At 38.9% G+C, this 18,168-nt stretch overlaps 1 protein-coding gene across 5 annotated transcripts in view; it reads right to left on the reverse strand.

The window, feature by feature from the left end:
• The window catches only part of LOC112868244 (piezo-type mechanosensitive ion channel component 2), a 473,665-nt gene that overhangs the window by 292,314 nt on the left and 163,183 nt on the right, over window positions 1-18,168 (reverse strand). For all 5 annotated transcript variants that reach the window (XM_086682446.1, XM_086682442.1, XM_086682443.1 and 2 more), the window contains exon 3: window positions 12,348-12,473. In XM_086682446.1, the coding sequence (XP_086538572.1) occupies window positions 12,348-12,473 (126 nt within the window). The remainder of the gene's footprint in view (window positions 1-12,347; window positions 12,474-18,168) is intronic.

Raw genomic sequence — 18,168 nt, forward strand, 5'->3', positions numbered from 1 at the left:
AGACTATATAGAAATGTGGAAACACAACACATAGCAAAAAAAAAAAAAAAGTTCTGATTTCCATCAAGGTGACCCAGGTTTGATGTCCATCAGAGGGACACAGATTGAAGGGATTATACTCAGCCTTCGGGTTTTTGTTTCAGCATCACGTCCTCGAGGGAGTCTCCCACCCAGGCCAAAGGAGGTAAGTACTATGTATATTTCTATCGTTCTTTGTATAGCTTATGCCATACACTAGTGCCTACACCAGGCTATTACTGTCATTCATTTATTTGTCTGCTTTTGCCTTTTACTTGTAGACTGGAATGTCTGTAAGGGCAGGAGGGCCTGTGGTGTCTATTTACTGCTTTATCAGAAGCACGTAACAGAAGGAACGCACACAGCAGGGATTTCATAAACACTTAGCAAATAAATTAATACATGACAGGATCGTGGAATTATAAATAACCTGAATTATTTAAAACTAATTTTCTTTGGGGCACCCGGGTGGCTCAGTTGGTTAAGCGTCTGACTTCAGCTCAGGTCATGATCTCACAGCTCGTGAGTTCGAGCACGTCGGGCTCTGCGCTGACAGTTCAGAGCCTGGAGCCTGCTTCGGATTCTGTGTCTCCCTCTCTCTCTGCCCCACCCCCGTTCACACTCTGTCTCTGTCAAAAATGAACATTAAAAAATTTTTTTTTGAACTGATTTTCTTTGTGGTTGTTGTGGTTTCAACTTTATGGAAAATATTTTCAAAATTGACAAGGCAAGATATCATGGTTGTCATTATTCTAATTTCAATGTAACATTGTTTCAAATTTCTCAATTAGGAAATTCTGATACTGCAAAAATAAAAAGAAGGAAATCTGTGCGAGCTGTATCCTGATTTGATTCATGTGGTTTATATGTCATGACTGCCTTGGGTTTTGTGACCTGTTGGCAGTGGGGGAGATGCAATCATCACATGGGGATTTTTGGAAATCAGCCATCGCATCTTACTCCACAGCATTGCTACTGAGCAATGGTTTGAGGCCCTTGAGAATGATTGTTCCCTTAAACCTACAGATTATCACTAAATAACAATGCAAAGTAACGAAACAAGAGTATTTGAAGCCTAATTATCAATGTGATGCACATATTTGCAAAGCAAATGCTTTTATCAGAAAATAAATGGTAAATAATATGCAAAACATGTGTCGGTAAGTGTTATCAGACATTTTACAGTAGTATCTTTGATAGTAATATTCTATATATGCCCATAACCTACAATAGAGACGTCAGGAGATGTTTTTGATGTCTCTAAAAATGAACATAAGAGAGAAATTATATTAACAACTTCTCTGCTGATCTTCTGCATCCTTGAAATATACTTTTAACATGTGAAACCAAGAGGGATTTTCTGAATCTAAACTTCTGTTTATAGGAAGAAATGGTATTCATTTATGAACCCACATACCTCAGCCCTAAGACAGATCACTTTGTAAGTCTGAAGAACAAGTGAACTTACATCCACACGATTAATATCTTCTGGAATGTCATGACTATATCTGGCCCAATTTCGCTGCTTGTTCTATGCCCTTGAAATATCCTTCCATTATACCATGAGTTTCAAAACATACACTGATAGCTTTATGTTGTCTATCACTTTGAGGTTAAGTTTATTCCCATACCACACAGACTTGCCTTAGTGCTTTTATGGTAAATAATTTACACTAGAAATGCTGCATCATGAAACTGAGGCTAGGGAAATTGTTATTTAAGCAAACACAATCGATCCCAAATCATTTTAAACTTCCTGCCCTGTGATTTATCTTACAGCAAGGACCGGTGGGCACGGAGCGGGAGCAATGAGCTGGAGGAGAATGGCATGTCTATTATCCTTGGCGGACTTCTCTTCCCTCCCTAATTATTAATGAGGCCACCCTGCCACAGCACACGCACCCCTTCTCCTCTCCCCTCCTTGCGACTTCCAGCATCATCTTCTCTACGTTCATCCTCGATGGCCCCAAATCCAAATGGAAATCCAAATTTCCTTGTGCAAAGGAAATCAATACTAGGTTCCTTTGTTTGGGATATAGTTTTTAAAAAGAAACAAAAGCCCTCGCGTGAATGGATCATTCTCCTATTTCCGCCTGAACTGAAAGGAGGGGAATGGCAACGACTACCAGAGTCAGATCTTCAGGAGGCACATGGGGGACAGAGAGAGCGGAGCAAGTTCCTGGCGGAGAGGGGACATCGTACGGGACAGCTGCTCTCCTCAAAGGTTTAACGACAGACCTCGATGGGGAGGAGTCCCCTGAAAATTGGTGACAAAACAAGACAGTCGTCCCCTCTCATCTTTGTCACATTTTCATTTCCTTTTTTCCCTGCTCTTAACTCATTTCTTTGCTCTTCGAACACTTACCGGGCCGTATACGACACACGGAGCACTGTGGTAGGCACTCAGGTCACAAAAATAAACAAAATGTGTTGGTCCCTACCCTCAATTTGATCACATGCTAATGGGAGAATATATATACAATCAGTGATTATGATCAGCACAAGAAGATCAATGGACGATGCGCAGAGCTTTCAGGGAGCAGAAGGGCAAGTGACCCAGTCGGCCAGGTCTCCTGGAGCAGGTGCTCAGCACTGAAGGGTGGGCCCAGTGGAAGAGGAATGGGATGGGAGGTGTGGGTAAGAAGACTCCCCCAGGGGAACAACTACAGCAAAGGTACAGATGGGGAATTGGAAGCTTGCAGGACTGGCCAGTGGGGGGGGGGGGGGCAGAAAGGACACCCATGGAGACGGGAGAAGTAAAGCTGGTGAGGTCATCTTTCTGCCTTGTCTGTAGCTCTTCCCCTCCCTCTCCTTAGAGAGGCACAATTGACCTGTGGTGTGTGCGCGTGCGCACACACACCATGGGCCCCAGGGAGCCAACACCATCCTTGTGAGCCTGCAAGTCACATTTGTCACTTTTTAACCAATCAGAACCTATCTCTTCTGTTGCTGTTCAGTCTCTTTAACCGCAAGTGAGTAAAACAGTAAGTACCTTGCAGAACTATGCGATATTGAGATTATTACACAAAAACGATGCCTGGCCCATAAGGGGCAGTTGTGCATTAAAGCTATTACCAATACTGGGGCGCCTGGGTGGCGCAGTCGGTTAAGCGTCCGACTTCAGCCAGGTCACGATCTCGCGGTCCGTGAGTTCGAGCCCCGCGTCGGGCTCTGGGCTGATGGCTCGGAGCCTGGAGCCTGTTTCCGATTCTGTGTCTCCCTCTCTCTCTGCCCCTCCCCCGTTCACGCTCTGTCTCTCTCTGTCCCAAAAATAAATAAAAACGTTGAAAAAAAAAATTTTTTAAAAAAAGCTATTACCAATACTGATTTAGAGCAAAACTTAGAACTTAGAAAGGGATAAAAAGATGTTATTTTTAAAAAAAGATGAAGAAGCAGCTGGGTGTGAGATACGGTGAGGCCAAAGCAAGAGTGAAGAAAATAAGACTTACTGGCGTGCCAGGAGATACACACATTTTACTTCATTTAGGGATAAGAGGAGGATGCTGCATGGTAAGGAAAGAGTTCTACTCAAGGAGAATCAAAATCCCAAGTCAAGGATGGGGGCACATCTGCCTTAAGGGAATTAGAAGTCGGACTCACAAGAAATAGATCTGATGTCTTAGGTGAGAAAAGATCTACATGGCAAATATACAATCCATGACAGACCCATAAGTTTAGCTGATGGGAAAAAAGGACAGTTTCGAGAACAAGGAAAGTCACAGCCCTGTGAGGTCTGTTATCAGTTTCTGGAAACTGAAACCACAGTTTCCCCACCTGATAAGACATTGACGCTTTCTTATCTGATCAGCCACACAAGACGCTGACCAGCTGAGCAGACAGCACAGGGGAGGGACTCAGGATGGACCTGGAACAAATACTTAGATGCGATATCACAGCTGCCTTCAAATATTTGAAAGACTGTTGTCTTCAAAAGAAAAGATCAGATGGTATTATGTGTCATTCTGGAAACTGCCTCAGGACCCAGGATCTCAGAGATTCACATTTCAGGGAAGTAGATGTCCGTGCACCGAAACGCAGCCCACATAATCTTGATTTATTGACTGATTTACCTCTTCAGGAAAAAACAAAACAAAACTCCAATTTTCTCAGGCTTGATAAATACAGATTAAAACCGCTCACAGACCAGAAGGCCTCCATTGTTAGCAAGCTGATAGAGGATCCACAGGAGGTGAGGCAGACAGGGACAGTAGATCCGGAAGGACCAGGAAATACGCATTCCCTGTGGCAAACGTACATCCATGCGCCCAACCAGGAAGCCTCTGTAGAGTCCACATTGTTCGCTTTTGGGGGTGAAGATATTCTTAAACACCAATATTTACCAAGTAAAACATACTACCAACCATTAATGCTTTACCTAGAGTAAGTGCGATTGATTAATTATCCTCTCCCTCAACAGATCCTCCAAAAAGTGTGCATCCTAGTCTTATCTACCTCTCAAAATCTAATTAGCCAAAGCCCCATTTCTCCATAAAGTTTTCCCCACACACTTACAAGGCTGCACAGCACATTAGAAATGATGTGGTCTGTGGAGTCCGAAAGACCTCAGTTTGAATTCTGGTTCTCCCACTAATTGAGTGACCTAACGGAAGACACTCTTCACCTCTAGTCCTCACATCCACGGTAGCGAGAGCCACTATGTTTTAAGAGACATAGGAGGAATTAAGTGGGATAATATGAGTTAAGTGCTCGTTTAGTTTTCCAAAACAAAACAAAACAAAAGTTAGCACTTCTCTTCCTAACATTTTCAGCCTTTGCCTTGTCTAAAATTCTGTAACATAGAAAAGGTAGTAAACAGTGGATATGTTAGTATTTATCCCTCTATGCTGGAGGGCATGGGGTGGGTGACAGGCTTCAGGGCAGGGAAGGAATGAGGAGAGGGCTCTGATGTATTCACGAGTCCAGGCCAGACCCAGCAGTACAGCCATGGGGCAGGGATCCCTCAACGGGGGAGGTGCTCTTGAAGAAAAGGGGGAAAAAACAGTACTGAAGGAGGCTGGAGGGTCACTAAAGACACGTGTCATTGACACCACCTTCCAATCAGCACCATTTCACCCTATTAGCCATGATTTCAACCACACAGGGTAGAGTCGCATCAATCCAAATGTAACAGAATTAGTAGGCAATTAAGATAAAGATTGGAATACAGTATTATTTGGTACCATGTAAGTTTCACACATTTCATAATTTCGAAGGTGCATCCGTGTGACTGTGTATAATTTGGAGGTGGGATTCAGTTCTGAGAAATTTCTGTCACCTTGTAGCTGTGCTACATGATAGCTGTGCTATCATTATCTAATGATAGTGACAACAGTAATAATAGCTTATACCTAATGAGCACTTGCTATGGGCTGGGCACTGTTCTAAGGGCATTGCCTGTATTAACTCAACCGCCACACACAGGCCTTGAGATGGCAGACATTTACAAGCAAGGACGCTGAAACACAGAGATGAGTAACTTACCTACCATCACGTAAGATCCTGCCTCTGCTCCAGTAGTGAATAGTATACACAATTCTCATGCCAAATATTTCTCACAATAAAACGAATATTCTATTTGAAAAACACTACGTAAACCGAACGTCACTGCATGACTATTAGTCCAAGAGAAATCAGGGTATCAACAAGGTACTGGCCTAAGAGATTCTCATCCTGATGGGGTTTCTCTCCCACATGGTGCTACCCTCTCAATCCTTCCTCTCGCCTGGAGAATTCTGGCTTTTGGCAGTAAAAACTGAATGCATTTGTTATTCCAAGAAAGTAGAAGCCATCAAATCTCAGGTTGCTAGAGTTCTCTTTCAGCAATGCTTCCCATCCAGAGAGTACGGATCATAAATTAGTCTTAGACTGGAACAGCCTTCCTTGCCCACAGTGACGAGCGCCAGGCTCTATCACAGGCTGGCACGTGCCTAAGCGTGTCGGGGGATGGAAAAAGCAAGCTGCCTCAATTACCAGGGACTGAAGGAAATAACACCTAAGGCTAACTGCACTTACAATAAATGCAATCGTAAGGTGTATGTACAATCCAGACGCTTTTAGACTATTTTAGTTAAGAGAAAATTAGACCAGTACCCTCATCCTGGCACAAATGACCAGAGAACTTGGTCCAGAGGTTTTTTTTGTTTTTTTTTTTAACTGTTGTATTGAGGGGCAGTTTGTCGATTCACGAAGGTGTCAGGGGAGAGAAGAAGAGAAGAAGGAGGAGAATCAAGTCTCTCCCCAATGTCACCTGTTGGCGACTCCAGGCTAACTTCAATAAGAAAGCAAGCAGCAGAGGGGCGCCTGGGTGGCTCAGTCAGTTGAGCGTCTGACTTCAGCTCAGGTCATGATCTCCCAGTTCGTGGGTTCGAGCCCCGTGTCAGGCTCTATGCTGACAGCTCGGAGCCTGGAGCCTGCTTCCAATTCTGTGTCTCCCTCTCTCTGCCCCTTCCCTGCTCATGCTCTCTCTCTCTGTCTCTCAAAGATGAATAAACATTAAAAAAAAAGAATTACATAAAGAAAGCAAGCAGCAGAAAGTAACTTCAAAAATTACTGGTAAAGCAAGTGTAGGGATCGTTTCCTTTTACATATTTTCCCTCCCACTTCATAAATATTCACTCTTTCCTCCATAGTACTGTGTGAAATGTAAAAAATAAAGACTATCCATAGAGGTTACTTCTACAAGGATGGACTCATCAGATGACTGCAAATCTAAGGGTCTATCTCCAATTAGCACGATTAACGATGAGCATGATTCTGTCTACATGTGCCAAGAGCGAAGTCAGCATTGGCACCAGAAATCAGAATGTCTATAAGAATGGCTCACTCCATGCACCCACCCCATCCGATGAGATGCCGAACTGCCAGGCCCACATCTGTCCCTCAGTGTTCTTGTCCCATGTTAATGTTTCATATATTGGGTCTCAGCACGGAGACCCTCATGTTTTGGGAGAGACGAGCATCAGGATAAAGTACTATTAAGGCCTATAATAACGTCTTGGTCAATGGGCTTCTAGGCCTAGTTTCCTGTGCTCTTAGTGTGGAAAATCAGAACTCTAGATGCTCCCCCACTCTGCCCCAAAAGAGGGAGAAAGCAGTTGATCTGATCCTCTGTCATTCAGGAGGAAAGACTCTAACTGAATGCTGCAATCTAATAAAGCAAAGGAAATATTATGAGGACATACCAGAAACATATGTAAATCCCTTGAAACTAGACTACTCCGAAGTCCTAGAAAGTGCGATGGAGGACACAATCCTAAATAGATGGGGAATCAGGAGTTCCCCAAATAGAAGGAGAGATGGTTGGGGCACCTTGGTGGCTCAGTCGGTTAAGCGTCCAACTCTTGGCTTTGGCTCAGGCCACGATCTCACAGTTCCCGAGTTTGAGCCCCACATCGGGCTCTGTGTTGGTGGCATGAAGCCTGTTTGGGATTCTCTCTCTCCTTCTCTCTACCCCTGCCCTCCCCAAGTAAACATATACACGTTAAGAAAAAAAAAAAAAAAAAAAAAGAAGGAAAGAAAGTGGAAAGCCAGGCAGGTCAGTGCTCAGATCCCAGTACAGACGTGTGGCAGCGTGGATGACTCACTTGCTCATTTCTTCACCGTCACGCTCAATGCTACCCTCACTCCTCACCCCTGTCTCATCCATCATTAGCCTCATCCCTACCTCAGCGCCACCAGCAGATAGACACCGCATGTATACAAAAGAAAGGCACCATCTTGGGGCAGATGGCTCATAAAAGGCACAGCCCCACCGGGGCAAGGCTTGGCCAGCAGACTGCCTCTTTATGGCAATAAAATGATCCCCTGCATCCGGCTTACTCCAGCCTGGCTCTCAGAGCCTGGAGTGGATGGCAGCTCCCACTCAACTCTTCAGGGGGTGCCCATAGGCAATGCACAGCTGGCCATCTGCAGACCCTAACCTACCCTAAAGATTTGCTCAGAGAACGGACCAGGGCCATGAGTATGGAGTGCCCTACTTAAGGATATCCGGGCTCATCTGTGACAAGAAAAAGGAATCATTAATTAGAAAGGGAACGTAATGATCCTTGGGGCCTACCAGTTAGTAGACGCTCTACAAACAGCACCTATTATCACCACCGATTTCTCCTTCAGAGTTTCAAACTCAAAAGGTCCTTCCGATCAATAACGTGCTTTAGTACCGCATAAGAAGCCAGACTGGCCTTGAAATTTCACTAATGTTGCCACACATCCACCAGTGAGTCAAACAAACTACTTCTATGGAATCTGTAATGACATAATTGAAACCGGGTTTACATTTATTTAAATAATATAGGTTTGATGGAATGAAAATATTTTAGTAAGCGGCACAACACATGTTTGAGGAAAATTTACACGGGTTCCCCCGCCCCTGCCCCATAGATTTCCTCACTTACCTATAAGCACCATTTTGGAAATGAAGAAAGAGAGAGAAAGAGGGGGTGTGGGGGTTACGTTTCAGGTCTGCACAATGGCACCTTTAACAAACCTGCCAGCTAGTCAGAAACTAAATAGGCTGGTTTGAAAAACTCTTTACTACTGCCAGTTAATATTCACAGGGCTCTAGGGGAACGAGAACTTTCAATGACTCAGTATTTATAAATGCTACTGTTGTCCCCCAGACATGTGTCTTAGATTCCTGAGGGATCCTGGGAGCTTTTGCTATAATGAAGGTAAGAGTATATGAGTTTCAAATGGGGAAAGGAATAGGTAGGAAAACAAAATTAAACACATATAAATGAGCACATGGTGGTCTTGAATTTGAATATGATTGGGAAATCTGACCTGTGTGGGCTATTGCATTTTCATTTACCAATGTCTTGAGCAGAGAGAAAGCATTCAAAATGCACAGCAATGCTGGCCAAGACACGTTGTGTCTTTTTGTTTGAAATTTTGCTGCTTTGTGTCTACAGATGCCAAAAAAGGGCTACCCTTCAAATGTGGGATATCAAACTAGCTGGGTTTGTGTTTACAACTCTGATGGTGTAATCGAAACTCCAAATGGTCAAGGAACAATAACATTACTGAAGTGAAGTCAACTCTAAATTAAAAGTCAGTGTTTCCATTACCCACTCTAACAGTATTTTCTGGAGTTTATATAACTTGATCATTAAAAAATGCTCGAGGCTGAAAACCTGGTCTGTGTCAATTTTGGACTAACCTAGTTTGCAAAGCTCTGAAGTTTGTTTGCCTGTCCCTTTTATCCCTTTTCAAGAATGTATTGCTTTTAAATGCTACACACGAAACTGGACCAAAAAACTCTGTAACACCCGATGAGCCAACAGTGTTACATGCATCACTCGTTTTTCAGAAGAAATTTATGATTTCTGTAAACTCACTTTCAAGGGGCTTATGACTGAAAGCAAAGAGTTCAAATTCCTTTTTCTAACGCAGTCTTTAGCGCATCCCTTCTCTGTTGGTGACCTCATCAAAAATACTGCAACTACAAATTGCAATATAAACCTTTGTAGGGACAAACTTCACATTAGAATTTAACGTGGTAGAAATAAACTTTACTGTTATGACCTCCATTATATCGGCTCTCTGTGGAACAGAATAGAGCTTTTGTATGGAGATGTCAAAAAAGGAAGGGAAGGCAGGATGTGAGATCAGGACATAATCAAGTTACACTGCATCGAACAATGACAGCAGAAGGTAATTGTGCATGAATAAAAATATCTCTGACAGACACATGGAAATATCTTGGTATCTACAAGCCCAAATATTTAGGATGTGAGGTTAGTAAAGGCAGACCTAACTCAAGGTTGAGTTGTACAGAATGCTATGTCAAGAGGCCAGCTTTGAATACACCAAAGATGGCCTCCATACCTTCACCACTGAGAAGTGTGGACTTCTCATGGCATTAATGCAGGGCCCATCCACAGGATCCAGGCAATTTGGATCCTTGCCTGGGAAGGAGGAGACAAGGGAGGAACAAATTTCCATGTGTATGTGTGTGTGTAAGTCTGTATGTCTTCCTGTCTGTCTGTCTCTGTGTCTACCTCATAAGGGAGGCCATACATAGAGTAAATATATTTATAAATGTGGAAAGGGGAATACTGTTTTAACATTTCATATTACATTTGTGTTCTGACTTTTGTAGAATTGTGGCAAATCATCATTTTGATTTAAAAAAAAACCAGAAATACCTAGACTCTGGGTCAGAAGAAATGATGAAGTGCATTTCCTAATCTAGACACCCTCCGGTACAGTTGTTTCCACAATATCGCTCAGTAGAAATGGGCAAGATATTTATAAACTCAAAATTTTAAAATCTGATAAGTTGTAATATATCCTGTGATTAAATACTTCCAGTGACAGACAACTCATTATTCATGAAACAGTCTTTTATTCAGACAACCTTCCTTATGATCCTACGAATGCCTTCTTAAGAAATCTCCAAAGGATTTGTGATGGAAACACATGAGAAAATACAGCTTCTGACATTTCTCCTAAGTCCAAAAAGATCTGAACCTGGCCAAACGTAATAAATGCTTTTTATCATTATAGCATAACTAAAGGAACTAAAGTGTCATGATTTAAACACTTTATTTCTTCAAGTTTTGAATAATGAGCTGACTTTTGCCAAACAGCAAAACAACATTGCTAACAATCCATGTTAACAGTGGAATATTCTTCAGCCACGAAAAGGAACAAAACAGCAATACATGCTACAACATGGATGAACCTTGAGATCATCATGCTAGGTGAGAAAAGCCAGACACAACAGGTTACATATCACACAGTTCTTTGATGAAATTTCTAGAACAGGTAAACCTAACAGAGGCAGAAATTAAATTAGGGCTGGGTGAAAAGGGAACGAGAAATAACTGTTCCATGCACGGGGTGGTTCTCTTTGGGGTGATAAAAATTTTCTGGAATCAGATAGCGGGGATGGCTGCACACTCCAAAAACCACTGAACTATATTCCTTACATAGGTGAAATTTGTGGTATATGAATTATATCTCAATTTGAAAAGCAAGAACTATATCTTCAATCATAGATTTTTAAATCAAAACCATTTTGATAGGCATTGGTATCCAATGAATTTTGAATTCAATAAAATGGCCAAAATGAATACTAACTTTAGATCTATAAACTGTAGATTCCTAAAAGTTAGATGGTGAAGGATACTGAATAATTTATAAATATGAATTTTGCTAAAGAATATCTCACTATATTTATGTTAACAGTCTTTGGTTCATGAAGAATTTTGACCTTTTTTTTTATTTGACAGGAAAGGATAGGTTTACTTCATATCACTTGTGCTTGCCTTTATGAAAAATCAGGAAGTTGAAAACCTACAAATAGGTTCCTCAAAGAAAAACTAACAATTTAAAACAGTTATTATAATCTTTTTCAAATATCTCAGGGTTTCTTTAGGTCTAACTTAAAACAGGTGGAATGTATTCCATCTACTTGAAATGCTTCTGTTTTTTCAAATGACAGTCACACATCCTATAAAAACTGAAGTCAAATTATCTGATAGCACGTTACTTTTGGAAAGATGATGTCACCTAGATGAATATATATGTTGACTTTCTCAGATCATAAGTTCAAAATATAATGCATACAAACATACTATTTCCCTGTGAGTAGCAATAAAATACTCCCAATTAAAAAAAAAGAAACTCTGTGTCACTACATTTTTCCCATAAAGTTATATGAAATCTTACATTATACTGTAGAATAGTATAGAGGTAGAATAGTAGAATAGGACTGAGGTCACAGTCATAAGTTATTCAATTTCTGTACTCATGTTAATCATGTTAGAAACTGTATATGTCTTGCTTCACTAGCTGTACCATATGCTCCAGGGACTATATATGTACATATACATATATACATGTATATGTATACATATACATATATATATGTATACATATATAGTCACCATATATATGTGTGTGTATGTGTGTGTGTATATATATGTGCGTGTGTATGTATGTACGTGTGTATATATACATATACATATATATACATATATTCATATATATACATATATACATACACATGTGTGTGTGTGTGTATATATATATATATATATATATATATATATATATATATCTTGATTTTTTTTAGATTAAGCCCAGTAATAATGTCTTACATACAAATAGGGCCTAAATACCTAATTTTTGTTGAACATTCATTAAGTAATTTACTTGTAATTTTCCATGACAGTTTCCTTATATGTATTTCTCATACAGGATTGCCAAATGACCACAAATGATTGTGGATTTCATGATGTAATTGTTGTACAGATTTCTATAAGCATTACAGCACACAGCTTTATTCATACATAATATGAAGAAAAAATCACCATAACACTCACAGTTGTAACCAGGTCCGATACGATGTTGAGCTTCCAGACTGGCCAACGTGATGTGGAAAATGATGTGAAGCAACAGGAAGGAAAGACTGGTGAAGCACAGAGACTTTAATAACCGGCCCGTATGTCCTAGAAGGTAAGAAACACAGAGACGGTGAGGGCGCTTCAGATGCAACACACTCACTCTGACCTTTGCAGCATTCCAAGTGGATTCTGTTTCTGCCGAATCTATTATATAGACACACCCAGAAGTGTGTCAAGTGTAATAATTACTCTCTTAGTTCTTAGTTTAAAGCTAAAGGTATTTTCTTCCCTTTGTAAAATTGTACAATTAACACTGATTAAAAATCCAATGTGAAAGAACGATGCTTTCCTACTTATTATATGACAAATTACCACAAAATGGACCACAAATAGCCCCTGGCCCAGAAAGTATTATAAGAGAGCTCTGCCAAAGTTAAAGGGGAAAAAAAAACTATCTTATCAAAGTAGTTTCGGAAAATAGGAAAAGAAGGGAAGTTGCCCAAAATATTTTACAAAGTTAGAGTAACTTTAAATTCAAAATAAAACAAGGCTAGAAAATAAAAAGGAATTTGAAGCCAGTTTTACCTATGAACATAGACACAAATTATTAAAAAAAGATATTTGCTAACCAACTGAATTAGCAGAGTAAAAATAGAATACATCACATTAAGCTAGGGGTTAAAAGAGACCTGTAATACAAAAACAAACGTGGCTTTCGAGGGAGAGGGGTAGAGGGACGGGCAAAATGGATCAAAGGGAGTGAAAGACACAGGCTTCTAGTTATGGAATAAATAAGTCATGGGAATAAAAGGTACAGCATAAGGAATATAGTCAATGGTATATATTATAGCATTGCATGGTGACAGATGGTAGCTACACTTGAACACAGAGAAAAACTGAATCACTATGTTGTACACCTGAAACTAATAAACATTTTGTGTCAACTATACTAAGAAAATAATAATGAGCTAGCGTTTATTTATCACAGAGACACAAGTATTTAACATTAACAAATGCATACGTGTAAGTCACACACCAGTGGGCTGATATAATTTTCTAAATGGATGCAGAAGAAGCATTCATAAAGTCAAATTCTATTTATGATAAAAGAAAGTAACACTCAATAAACTAGGAATAGAAGGAAATATCCTTAATATGATGAAGGTATTACACCACAGCTAAAACAAGCAATCTACTTGTGGTGGAATTTTAGACATACATTAATGTCAGAGAATGATCAAGGACACTTGCTATCCTTGCCACCACTTAACATATCACTGGGTGCATAGGCCAACGTTATAAGATAAGAAAAAGAATGAAGAATTGTAATAACTACAATTATTTGCAGACAATATGAGCAAATGAAACTATTTGTAGATGATATAATCAATATAGAATGCCAAAGTGAAGCCACAGACCAACTATTAGAATACAAGAATTCAGAAAATGATTTACATCATCATATAAAAATCAATATAGTTCCTTTATATTAACAATAATCAAATAGAAAACAAGATACAAGCTAAATTAGCAACCAAAACTGTATTGTAAATGGTTTTGCCAATGTATCAATTTGGCTGGACTATAGTCCCCAGTTTTTTAATCTAACACTAATCTAGATGTTGTCATGAATTTAGAGATATGATTGAAGTCCATAATCAACTGACTTTAAGTAAGGATATTATCCTTGATAATTTGGGCAGGGCTGATTCAATCAGTTGATAGTCTTGAAAACCAGTCTGAGAAGAGAGAGAAACTTTCAGGCCATCAACAAACATATTCCAAAATATATAAGAAAAGAATTTTTGAAGAACTCAACAAACTTATTTAAAAATGTATTTGGAAGAACAAAAACCTCAGAATTGCCAGGCCAATTTTGAGATTTTGAGATAAAAAATGGGTGAGGTTTATTTGTCCTACCAGACAATTAAGGTATGCTCTAAACCCGGAAGTTAAAACAAAACAAACAGAAACTTAGTTCCCTTACAGAAAGGAAGAAAAGTCAAATGGAATACCACATAGAATTCAGGAAAAAAAAACCAATTTACTTATATGAGCTTGATGAATGTCAAAGTTGATCCCACAAGCCAAGAGAAGAAGAATAGGCTATCTAGCAGGTGAAAAATTGACTTCAATAAAAAAATAATAAAAATAATACTGAATCCCTGTCATAACGGTGATCTTCCAGTAAATAAAGACCTAAATGTGAAAGATAACATTCTAAAGTCAATAGATGAAAATATGGAAGAATAACTCTGTGCTTTGGATTTCCATGGAGATTGCCTCTAACATAAGACCCAAAATATAGGCTATAAAAATAAATAAAGATAAATAAATTAAGTAAATAAATAAATAAATAAAGATGAGTTTGACTACATTAAAACAGAAAATTCAATAGACACCATTATAAATAGAATTCACAGACAGATGATTAGCTGGGGCATCTAAGATTAGAGATGACATTACTGAGATTAATATTTCAATAGACAAAGAATGCCTGAACATCAACAAGAAGACCACTGAACCAAGAGAGAAGTGAACAAAACATCTACATAGGTCTTACAAGGGAAAACTTGAGAGGGCAATATATTTATACAGAGAAACTAAAAGTGGAAAGACATTATTTAAGTCATTAGAGTTAAACCAAAAATGGGTTAACATTTTACACCCATCACATTTAAAAAAAATTTTTTTTAATTTATTTATTTTTGAGAGAGAGAGAGAGAGAGAGAGAGCGAGCAGGGGAGGGGCAGAGAGAGAGGGAGACACAGAATCTAAAGTCGGCTCCAGGCTCTGAGCTGTCAGCACAGAGCCCGATGCGGGGCTTGAACTCACAAACTGTGAGATATGGCCTGAGCTGAAGTTGGACTCTCAACCGACTGAGCCACCCAGGCACCCCTTACACCCATCATATTAGCAAAAATTATGAAATCTATAATATTGGGGTGCCTGGGTGGCTCAATTGGTTGAGCTTCTGACTCCATTTTACGACAGGTCACGATCCCAGTGTCAGGAGATCGGGCTCCATGTCAGGCTCTGCACTGAGCATGAGCATGGAGCCTGATTGGGATATTCTCTCTCTCTGCCTCTGCCCCTCTCCCCCGTGCTCTCTCTCTCTCAAATTTATATATATATATATATAAACATATATAATATGTTTATAAATAAATATATAAACATATATAATATATAATTATATATAACATAAGTAAATATATAATTTATATATAAATTTATATATTTATATATAAATTATATATTTACTTATAAATAAATTTACATATAAATTATATATTTATAAATACACAAGCATATATATGTGTGTATATATATGTATATGTATATATACATACATATGTGTGTATATATATGTATGTGTATATATATGTATATATTTCCATAATATTGAGTTTGAGTTTTTTTCCGAGGGGAAACAATATTACAGTAATAGCGTGAAATTGGTACAGCCTTCCTGGAAGTCAGTACATAAGTACGCCTCAGTCTCTGACTTGGCAGCCACATTCTGAGTTATAAAGTCCAGAGAAATTTTTGCAACAGGTCTAGATGGGGACTTGAGTCATAACATTCATCATCCTTGTCTGTAGCAGCAGAGATTTGGAGATATTCTAATTTTCTGCCAGTCAAGAGATGAATACGTAAAAACGTGCTGAATGTGCATCTTGAAATATGTGCAACCATTAGGTGCATGAAAGTAGAACCACCTATGTAGATCTTAAAAAAAAAAATGGGTTAAAAATAATAAGAAACAAAATGGGACAATTATTTTGCGGGACACAGACCACAAAATAATTCAGATTAACCAAGAACACAGATCTGGAAAAATAACATATATGTTTAACACAAATATGTTTATGTATAGTTAATATATGTCTAAAACACATTTAAGGAGTTTCCTATGGGGAGGCAGGAAATAGGAATGAGAATGGGGGATGAGAGATGCTCTCTGAATAATCCTAAAATAAAACTGTTCTGTGAATTAAAGAGTACACTTCTGCAACTCTGCTCTGGAGAGGACTAGGTAGGTGCCGGACTGGATGGTCTACATTCTGGTCCTTGGCCTGCCTCTGGTCATGCAACTCTGGGGAATTGATTAGATGGACCCCCAGGCCTTTGAAACTATAAAGTTTTATGTACAAATAAAATTTATTTATATGACAAATATATACCTGATAAGTATGTAGTATACTTATGAATTTGTATGTATAAATAAATTATATCTTTATATTTACATAATGATAAATACATAAGCTATATATATAATATAGTGCATATAATTTTATATTTAAGTATACTTGTGTTACACACACACACACACACACACACACACACACACACACACACATCTTTAAGATCTAACCAAAAGTTACATTATCTCATTTCAGCATAAAATCCTTCTTTAGTGGTTAAAAAACTGCTTGCCACAGTCTCACTGCCTTGATTACTAATCTGATGTTGGGAAAGAAGAATGAGCCAGGGTTACCTTAAAATACGGAGACACCATTAGTTGAATATCTCTCAGGTCTACTTTCAACAAACCCATACAGGAAAGAGGGATTTCTCGGTAGCCCAAGAGAAGATCCCACCAAAACCTGGGCAATATTTATCTTTGAGGCAAAGTGAGAAACCACACACATGTCCTAACTCACTCTTTTCAGCAACTGTGTTAACCGCCCCCATCCACTGCCATGGTTGCTGGGGCGATGGCTCTCCCCAGGCTCTGAGCTCAGGGTATTTACTTCTGTGTTTCTAATGTTGACATGGAAGCATTAGTGAATGCTGCTTGCGTGGACCTAAGACAGAGGAGCCCATAAAATACCCTCAGGGAAAATACGGAACAGTCCCCCCCCCAAAAAAAAATGTAGCATAAAGATTTAAAATGTCATAAACATAAAATATATATACAGCTAAAATGTACATTTCATTCTAAAATGCATTTTCTTCAGGTTTCTCTAACTTTTGACATAATATACTTTTGGCATGTGGTCAGTTACTTAAAAACATAGCTTAAGGAAGTTAAACTTTATTAGCCTTTTAGGAAAATGAAAAGCTTAAAATAAAAGGAAGCAGAAGGGAAGGGAATTAATCTTCTGATTTCTTCCAATTCTACTGTAGTTTTTATTGCTTTCATTAGGGACAACTAAGGATTAACACACAGAGATAAAATTTTCTCAAGATCAGTCAAATAATGTATACCTATATGATATGAATAACTGGGTTTTACTTATCAAGTATTCCCTTACAGTAATATTTCTTGATTTATATATTATACATATATTATGTATATAATATATAAATATTGCCTGTGATATATAGATGGCATATGTGGGACACATAAACAATTTCCCAAGACACTGTTTTGCCTCAAAGATAAATATTGTGCAGGTTTTGATGGGATCTTCTCTTGGGCTACCGAGAAATCCTTCTAAGGGTTTGTTGAACGCAGACCTGAGAGATATTCAATTGATTTTATCTCCCTATTTTAAGATAATCCTGGTTCACATTGTGAATATACATATATTCTATATGTATATCCACAGTGTTGTGAAACCATTGCTTCTATATACTTTACAAAACATTTTCATCACTCCAAAAGCATCCATGAAGCAGTTACTTTTTCTCAATTCCTGCTTTTCCTTCTCCCTGGAAACCACAAGTCAGCTTTCTGTCTCTATGGATATTCCATATAAATATTATCATACAATACGTGGCCTTTGGCGTCTGGCTTCTTTTCCCTTAGCATAATGTTCTCAAGGTTCATCCATGTTGTTGTGTGTGTACT

Source organism: Puma concolor, chromosome D3 (assembly GCF_028749965.1).
Source record: "Puma concolor isolate L17-30 chromosome D3, mPumCon1.1.hap2, whole genome shotgun sequence".
Classification (NCBI taxonomy): Eukaryota; Metazoa; Chordata; class Mammalia; order Carnivora; family Felidae; genus Puma; species Puma concolor.